Source organism: Pholcus phalangioides, unplaced genomic scaffold (genome assembly GCF_987345545.1).
Source record: "Pholcus phalangioides strain wild (caught in Gottingen) unplaced genomic scaffold, Ppha-v1.0 ptg000015l_1, whole genome shotgun sequence".
Lineage (NCBI taxonomy): Eukaryota > Metazoa > Arthropoda > Arachnida > Araneae > Pholcidae > Pholcus > Pholcus phalangioides.
Genome location: NW_028301608.1, coordinates 99,214,401 through 99,224,069, shown reverse-complemented (window position 1 = coordinate 99,224,069; position 9,669 = coordinate 99,214,401). Strand labels below are relative to the sequence as shown.

The 9,669-nt window shown below is 37.2% G+C and overlaps 1 protein-coding gene across 2 annotated transcripts in view; it reads right to left on the bottom strand.

Moving 5' to 3' along the window:
* Positions 1-780: 780 nt before the first annotated feature.
* Positions 781-9,669, bottom strand: part of LOC149077167 (xaa-Pro aminopeptidase ApepP-like) — a 51,785-nt gene continuing 42,896 nt past the window's right edge. For both annotated transcript variants that reach the window (XM_089244900.1, XM_089244901.1), the window contains 3 exons: positions 8,995-9,071; positions 7,972-8,070; positions 781-4,499 (listed from right to left, as the gene is read on the bottom strand). In XM_089244900.1, coding sequence (XP_089101026.1) covers positions 4,281-4,499; positions 7,972-8,070; positions 8,995-9,071 — 395 coding nt within the window. In that variant the 3' untranslated portion in view covers positions 781-4,280. The remainder of the gene's footprint in view (positions 4,500-7,971; positions 8,071-8,994; positions 9,072-9,669) is intronic.

The following is a 9,669-nucleotide window of genomic DNA, read 5'->3' as shown; positions in this document are numbered from 1 at the left end:
TTCAAGGACCCTCATGTGTGGAAAATTCATCGCTAACAATTCACTGCCACACAATTTAACGAAAGCAAAAAAATTTACCACTGAAAATTCATTGGCATGACAATTCACTGACAAACAATTCATTGGCATGACAATTCACTGACAAACAATTCATTGACATAGTGATTGACACAGCAAGTGGGTCAGGGAATTAGTGAGTGAGCAAGTGAGAACGAAAAAGAGTAGGTGAGTGAGTGACTGTCACTAATACGGTCCCTCACTCAATCGTTTAATCACTCAATTTCTCAATCGTTTAATCACTCAATTTCTCAATCACACATTCACTCACTTGCTCAAGAGTAGCTCGGTCACTCATTTACTGGGAACAAACTGTTGTCTGTGAATTTTCGTAGTAGTGATTTTTCTACCTGTGAGTTGGTGGTTGTGAATTTTGCGTAAATCGAAGACCTCTGGTAAGGCAAAACAGCTTTTGACAAGGCGAATGACTTATGGCTCCCTTAACGTGAATAGAGTTTACTTTTTGAATAAAAAGAATTGTAAGTAATACGACACTGAAATTCAGAGAAAAGGGGGCAAAACCCCTGGGTTAAAAAATTTAAGGACGCAAAACAGAAAATGATTTTATATATCAACAAAAGAAGGCGTTGTTGAAATATTGAAGTTTCACGGGGGAGGGGGTACCTCACCTGACAAAAGTTATACTGACGGGGGGGAGGGACATCGTGTTTTTAGAGATGCTTTGGTGGGGCATGGCGTAAAAAAGGTTGGGAACCACTGGTCTAGACTGTTCAGCTTGATGCTGATAATGTTGGCTTCTTTTTTTTAAATGCATTTTATATTGGCTGAATCTTTCATTTCACATAAAATGATTCAAAATATTTCTGAAAGAGAAGTGGAGGGGTACGTCTGGAAAAAAAGATATGAAGTAGGACATGAGTAAATCGGGCAAGAGTGACAGTAATTTTCTGATGATGTTCCGTGCAAAAATTCCGCTCACGTGCAGCTGTTTTATGCTAGAGCATGCATCCATGTCAATGGAAATGTCCTTTGGCTGAGGCAGAAAAATGGCAAAAAAAAAATCTTTGTTAGCCGAAGAGTTTGTTAGCTGAGGTTCACTGTACTTGGAAATGATAAATGAGGGGAACGACAACAATATGATGACCAAAAATATGGATGTAGCGATACATGGGCACTGATATTAACTGAACAGAATTAAAGCACAGTGTGGTGCCTCACAATTTAATGCTCAAATTCTTTGGGGCCATACATACTCAAAATTGCTGGATAGACTTACTATATGGGAAATAATGTTGCACAACTGACTATTTCGCATATGGCAATAGATTAGTGTCGAATACATCACTTAACAAGTTACACAGAGAAAAAATCCCAGTCGCAGCTGTTCAAACATTAAAATTTTAATACACATTACAATGAAGTTTCCCAACACAGTAAACTATAAGAGTTGATTGAACATTTTACTAATTTTTGCAACCAATCAGAATAATATCTGAGAAATATTGTTATCAAACTTTTACAACTGAACTAAAAAAAATATGATATAATTCTAGCATTAGCTAATACTTTAATTGGATAACAGTGAGTCGAAACAAAATTTAAAATAGCATGTCCACAAATGGTTGGAGCAGTTTCAAGATTTTTATTACAGCTGTGATCCAAAAAAGACCCATTACTACAAAATTTTATGGTTACATTAAGAAAAAACTTTCTACATGCAGAGGCGGATTTATGGTTTTCCTGTGTGTGGGCTACACAAATTTTGCCACCCTCCTCCTATTATAGTCCTATTTTCTTCACCACTGATTCTTCCAATTTTCTGCCCTGGTCTATAGCCCACTCACCCCCCCCCCCTTCTTGGAAATACGGCTCTGTCTCCAAGTTACTCCTTTAGTAAATTCCATGTTTGAACACTTTCTTGGCCATTTTTGGTTACTCTTTGTTCTTTCAGTGACCTGGTTCCTCACTCTAGGTCACTCTTTTAGTTACTTACTGAACTGGTCATACTCTAAGCCAATCTTTTAATTATGCACATGCTCTATGTCATTCTTTTGGTCACTCACATGATTGCCCATATTCTAGGTCACTCTCTTCATCACTCATACACTTGCACATTTTCTTGGTCACACTTTTAATTATTCATAGCTTGGTATCCTCACTCTCTAGGTCACCCCTATGCTTACACATTCTTTCAGCTACTCCAATACTCACACTCTCTTCAAGTCACCTATTTTGTCACTCACTGGTCTGGTCCCTCACTCTCCAGGTCACTCACATCACCACAGACTGTTTTTGTTGTCCACATGCTTGCACACACTCTACATCACTCTTTTTGGCTGCTGATTGACATACCCCTTTGCTCTCAAGGTCACTCACATGCTTGCACACTGTTTTGGTTACTCACATGCTTGCACAATTTCTCTGTCACTCTTTTGGTCAATCACTCTCTAGGCAGAGGAGGATTTGTGGTTTTACCACCTGTGATATAGTCTGCTATCCCCCCCCCCCCGCCCCATAAATATGCTTCTGTTCATTCTGATATCATTCTTCAAAAATACTGATATATATATTTTACAATATGGTATTCATGAATGTCATGATGGAAACTGCATAAAGCACCATTCTGTTGGCACATGAAGTCTATGCTGTCAATCTCCAACTACAGCTAATTTTCCAACACCTCTAGATACATTTGTCCCATAGTGAGGACAAAACAAAAAGGAGAAATTGCTTTCTAGCTGCTGGATGGCATACTACCAACTATAAAACAACTGCTGTCGTCTTGTGGCCACAAAAAGAAACAAAATAAAACTTCACATCATTGTTATTTTGTAACATCAAATTCAACCGCAATGTGTCGCTAATAATACAGCCATTAAAAATCATTAATTACTTCAATTGTTTGCAGACATTATTTTAGATTACTGGTTCATAAACTTTCTGCAGCGACAACTACCCTGATATTTCAAAACCTGCATAACCTGTGTTGAAACAGTGCTTTAAATAAGCTAATTGTTCTATAATTTTAGAAATTTGAAAGTTCTCATCATGGGCAAAGATAAGGGGGGGACATTGCCTTCAGTGTCAATGGCGGAGTTGACTGATCTAATGTATATATGAATTTACATCATCATCATCATGCCTCCCCCCAGCAATAATGACTGCCCCTCCAGACTTCCAAGTCTATCTCCGCCTATGGTTCTCATGTGCCTTCCGAAGGAATTTCTCTGAAGAAAGACCACTGCATTATAGGTTGAAAACAGAGCCTTTCTACAAATGATTCTTTCTAAGCCAAGGGACTGTTGCGAGTCTGAATATTGACTCAAATTTTCTCAAGCATCAGTGATTTACATCATTGGGAGATATTTTATCTGTGTTCAGAATGTATGTGTCAAGGGGATGAATGCCAGAACTCTCCCACCGGACTAATTCCATTGCTGAGATCTCTTCCAACCCAGATTTGTAGCAGAGTCCTATGTGTCAAAGTAGGAAATAACATCATCTTCAGACCAAGGAGTATTACAAAACATCAAACAGGTGTAATTTTCTTTCCTGGATTTATTTTCGCATCAGCCAGCCGTACAACAGAGGGTGACATCATCTTCGGATAAATTGCCATCTGGCGGCAGTGTCAACAGGGCTAGCTTTGGCTTGAGTTAGATCTGGTTGTCCATGACCCTGTCCAGCACCACATATGAGCTTTAAGGGAAGAGAATTCATTGCCTTTGTAGTCTAGTGGTCTAAGGGCGCTCACAACACGAGTGAGAGGATGTGGGTCAGATTCCCTGCAAGTTTAGTTGAATTTTCTTTCCTGGATTCGCCTCAGCAAGCAATCAAAAACTTTGTAGGAAGTAATAATTCTGATTGTGAGTGTTTTGCTCATTTCAATATGCCAATCACTGGTGCAAGCGAAATGACAAGTCAATATTCTAACTAATGACAGTCCTTTGGCCTGAAGTCCTGTTATAGTTGTGCCTTTTAACATAGTTAAAAGCGCTAATCAGCTAAATCCCTCTAAATTTGGACCCAAGAACATAAAATGAATGTTGATTTTGACTTCAACTGCATTGATACATAACACTGTTTTCACTAGCGGGACTAGATAACCAATCTCTTCTTTTGAGACATGACACATACAACAGAACATACAGAATTTATACATAATACTGAATTTGAATGTCATTTTTCATGCGATAATGACTCATAGCTTATTTTTTCAGAATTCATATAATGTGGCTGCACCACATGTCCGTTTTGGTCAATCAAAAAATGAGTAACGACATGTACAAAGACATCAGTAAAGAGACAACAAAATACAACGGCGATGTCCAATGCTGCATGCTAGAATTAACACATACGTCCAAGGGAATATATTCAGTTTTTGACAGAAGCCACATCAACCCGCTCTCACGCTTCTGCCTGCGAAGTGCTACACCGACTGTATTTCTTATTTTTGCATTGTAGTCATTCAACCAGTTCTTCTGTGGGAGAAAAAAAAAACGGCCATATATACAATCCTGGTACAGAATTATATGCACAAAAAAAAGGCTTTTAAAACACCTCTAAGTAGTACCCATCATAACAATAATTTCATTTTATCCTGAAGGATCCACATGCACAATTATTATGATATTGTAATTTCCAGTTGGCAACACCATCCTTGCGGGGGGGGGGGGGGGGGTTTAACAGCCGGCTGATGCGAAGATATATTTTGGAAAGAGAGAAAAGTGAACATGGAAAGTGAAAGTATATGGGTTCGATTCCTTGCAGGGGCAGTTGAATTTTCTCTTTCCAAAATATATCTTTGCATCAACCAGCTGTTAAAAACCTTTGTTTTTGAGCAAAGAGTATATCCATATAAAAGATTACTTTTTCTTTATTTCAATAACTATACAGCCCCTTGAAATATGAAGAACTTATCTGAGTTCTACACGTTATTTAAATACTTTTTTCTAATTAGAAGTATGCCTCTAGAATCAATGGTTCGCCAGTAGAATGCGGGGGGGGGGGGGGGGGAATTAAGCAATCATCCTGTATATAGGCCTAATCAGCTCAAGGAATCCGGAGCATTGCCAGGAGCATCAGAAGGGTTTTAAAGTTGTGGGTGCCTGGCCTGAGCTTTTTTTGATCCCTTAATTAAATTCCTATGGTTACTCTGCCATTTACGACAAATACTCTGGGTGCTTGAGCATCTAACGAAAAAGTCCAAGTCTAATGTGGTTCAAATTCATTCAAGACAACGACTATTGTATGTTGTATGTGTATATCTTGACTGTTGTATTAGGAACTATTGTTTAGGAAATATACACTGGTTTTTGTGCGGTTGTATGAAATTCAACAGTTTGTCTAAGTTGGCAATATGGAAACTTTGGAATGGACTAGGGGAGTGAAGATACTGTAGATCCTGGTTTCCTAAAATATCTTGTTCATCCCCTTACACCCCCCCCCCCATTCTAAATTTTTTTTCTCATTACCCCTCCCCTATCCCACACGATCACATACAATCCCATATTGTAGAGGTACATAACCTCTAGCCTGCCAAGGTATTCCATCCCCACCACGAGAGGCGAATTGCAAAAAAAAAAATTATCAAATACAAAGTAAAGTTTGCCAATAACAGCCAAAGAAATTGTGGAAGGCATGTAAGGTTGACACTTATAGTCAAAAGAAAAATTGTCAAAGGTGTTAATTTATTAGTCATGAGAACAATTTCAATTTAATTATTTCAAAAATTCATGTCAACTTTTTTGAAAATAAGGGAAAAATGGGACATTTTATGAAAAAGTTGGGACATTCAAAATTATGGGAATGTTCCGTAAAATACAGATCATAGGTCACCCTATATATGCAATTTTCCGGCCTGTGGACTGAAAAGGTTGTGCACGCCTGCCATGTTGTATCCACAACTATTATTTTCCTCCCAATGGGCAATATTGCCCACTTTGAGAAACACTCTTTTTGTTTGCCAGACTCCTAGAACAGGGGGGGTGTGCGAACTTTTCAGTCCACGGGCCAGATATACGGTATTTATGCCATTCGCAGGCCAGATATACGGTATTTATGCCATTCGCAGGCCAGAAACTTGTGTGGATAGTGTGACCTGTGTTTTATGGGACATTTCTGTAATTTTGGACATCTCAACTTTTTTACAAAATTTTTTCTCTCGTATTTTTAATAAGGCTTACTTGAAATTTCTAAACCAAGAATAAAGATTTTTTTTTTCATGAGATTTAATTATAATTATATATATCATAATTAATTATAGTCATATATATACAAGTCGTTGCCTTGAAGTGGAGACAAACTCAGAGAGGTGATATTAGGCATGAAGAGGAACAAAAATTGCCATAGAACATGGCATATTGCAAAAATGCTTATGAACGGTGTGAAATCGAGTGTGACAAAAAGGTGAATAATAAGTAGAAAAAACATTTATTTGACAGCGTGAATATAACACAGCCTGTGCATCACAGTTCAATGTCAAAAAATAGACAAAGAGAAATGATTACAGGAATTGTTTGAAGTTGCTGCCACAAAGGCGATTGCACAGCTAACAGTGATAGAGCAACGATTGTCAGATGCACTCAAAGATACTAAGTTTGCTGATAGTCTCTTTCCCTGTCCTTTTGACATCTATTTTTGCAATTTTGACCGACTAACGATGGTTTGCGATACCTTGTTCTATGGCAATTTTTGTTCCTCTCGATACCTAATATCAACCCCCCTCTGAGTTTGTCACCACTTCAAAGAAACCGTGTATATAAACATATTCATCTCATATATTTGTCAAATGGGCCATTCAAGTATTAAGCAGATTTTTAGGCATTTTTGACCCCCCCCCCCCCCCACTGTCAGCAAAACACTGACCCCCACCCCTTGTCAGCAAAATTTCGTCAGCAGCTTAGGATATATCATATCTTCAAAAAGGGTGGTTGTTGATGACGTAAGCAACCTTCAACCCCCCCCCCCCCGTCATCCAAAAGTCAGCAAATCTGATAAACCCCTCCCCTCCTCGATGCTGACGTAATACTTGAATGACCCCAAACATATATGTTTTGTTCGGTGAATTATAAACTTTCACTCATTGCATCTTTTGTGAAAGCTCCCTACTTCTCGCTATTGGTGATTTTTCAGCAATTTTAGTGATAGTTGGCAATTTTGCTTGCCTACTATCAAAAGCAATTAATAAGCAACTTCATTTGGTTTAAAAAATTTTCAAAGGCAACTTAACTTGGGTTGACAGATTGTTTTGGCGATAATTTGTGATATCCTATAATAGATCCTGATTTTCTATTTTCCGTGTTTTTTATGAAGGAAATATGGTCAGTTTAGGTATTTGTTATGTGTCCATATTGATACTTTTCTACCAGAACAACTTTGGCGTGTTGTAGTTTGCCCATCACTGCCCTAGCTGTTTCTGGCATGGGCTGTATCATTTCCCTTTTCTGTCCATTTCTCTAATATGATTTTTTTTTGCCATACAAATGGAAAAACACAAGGGTGGGGGGGGGGGGAAGGAGACTTGGAGGTCTGGTCCCCCCGAAATGTGAGAAAATGGCAGAAAAAAGGGAATAAGATGGCCAAATCTATTGTTCTATCACTTTGGTTCCCCCCCCCCCCCAGATGAAAGTGGTCACCCATGAACGAAATTTCTTACTATGCCCCTGGAAAAACATAAATTATATGATGAGGCATGAGCTCTAAACTGGTGATGTCTAAGCGAGGACAAGAAACCAGAAACGGAGCTGTTACAAATGCTGATTTTTTTTTTAGTTCTAGAATGAAAATTATGTGCAGCATAAGAATAGCTACAACATTTATATGAAAATTGTTTCATCCAATCATTTTCCCATGTGCTGTTTATTACCTGAAACTATGGTATTTCTTGAAAGAAAAAAAACTTGTGCAAATAATTTCAAAATCAAATAAATGTGATGAAAATTGTGAAATTACCTGTTTATTTGATAGTAGCTCAAATTTGATGAGTTTTGGTTCAAATGGCAGGAAGGTAACAGGTTCAAAGGTGTAGTAATCAAGATCATTAAATTTGTGCTAAACAAAGAAATTCAATCATGAAATCAGACATTCCATCAAAATATTCAAAGGAAAGCACTAGTCCAGTGGTTTCCAAACTTTAGGATTTCACGACACCCTTTGTTCATTAAAATTTTTCTACAGAGCGCAATTCCGGGGGGGGGGGGGAAATGAAAATTTGGTTTTTGTAGCAGCATTTATCAGTTTTGCAGCACTTTAAAATTTTGGCAGTAAATAAAATACACACAGTTTTTAAATACATATATGCAGTAGCGTACACACGATTACTTTTTACTTTAAAAAAAACAGTGTTATCTAAGCACAGAAGAAGGGGGTGCCCCTCCCCACGGCCCGAAATACATAAAGATTTCCTTTAGAAAAAATAATTTATTTATTTTTAATTATAAAAAATTGAGAGATTTCTTGATATTTATATTTTAATATCTATATTTATCAATTTATATTGGATAATTTGAATTTTCTTCCTGTGACTTTGAACTTCAAATTAACCACACACACAAATTCGACTGCATCTATTTTATAAGCCTTAGTGTCACACATCGTGTCTTGATTTCGGCCTTCCCTTTTTCCTCAGCACATCTTTTCCAAAGTGGTTTGGGACTGACTTACTTCAACCATTGGCCATTCTTGACATTTTATTCCAATCCAATCCATACCAAGGGGCAGAGATTACACACTGTGCTCCATATGATTGGATTCAGACATTTCAGTGTATCACAAAATGAATATTTACATGTTCATGTTTTCCATCATCTCTATGTTTAGTCTTATTTTAATTTCAAAATGATGTATGAGGTGGTGCTATTAGGATTTTCATTCTTTCACAAATTAGTAACCATGAATTTGGCTACCACAAGCAAATGTTATTTATGCTTCTCGTATTAATTGAGCTCAACTGAATTCTGAAAGAATATTACTTACAGGGGTATGAGCTTCGGTAACCATCATAACAGTCTCCAATCTGATCCCAAATTCTCCATCTTGATAATATCCAGGCTCTAGACAGTAAAAAAACCATTTAAATGGGAAAAAAGGTGAAGTAATTTATCAATTATAAAATTATTCGCAATAAGACAATTAATGTTTTCACTGCTGTCATGTTCAAAAACTATTACAAAAAAGAGCTTTGAGAAGCTTATGAATGTAATTGATACAAAAATGAAATTTGTGTAAATTAAGCAGGATGAAAATAAATGTGCATAGAAAATAACTAAATTTTTTCTTCTTTTTTTTTTTGTAAACACGACAGGACAGATGGTCCATTGCATAGTCCGATTCATGCTCTTGAAGAAGGAGCATTAGCGCTCCTATAGTGTAGGTAATAAATAGCAGTTCTGTTTAGTTGAAATGATATCGTTGTGTTTTCATAAGTGGCATCATCTGCTGAAAACACAGGTAGGTGAGTCTTTGATAAGAAGGCAGAAGAGTACATCCTCATTTCAGAGTTTCGGAATCTTGTAACCCTAGATTGTATGTGTCAGTAAGTGCAGACATCTATTTTTTATGTTGACAGCTTGTAAAAAAAGCAGTGTCCCACATTTTAATTTCTGAAATGTAGCAACCATAGATGCAACTTTAGAGAAAGTACTGAAGCTA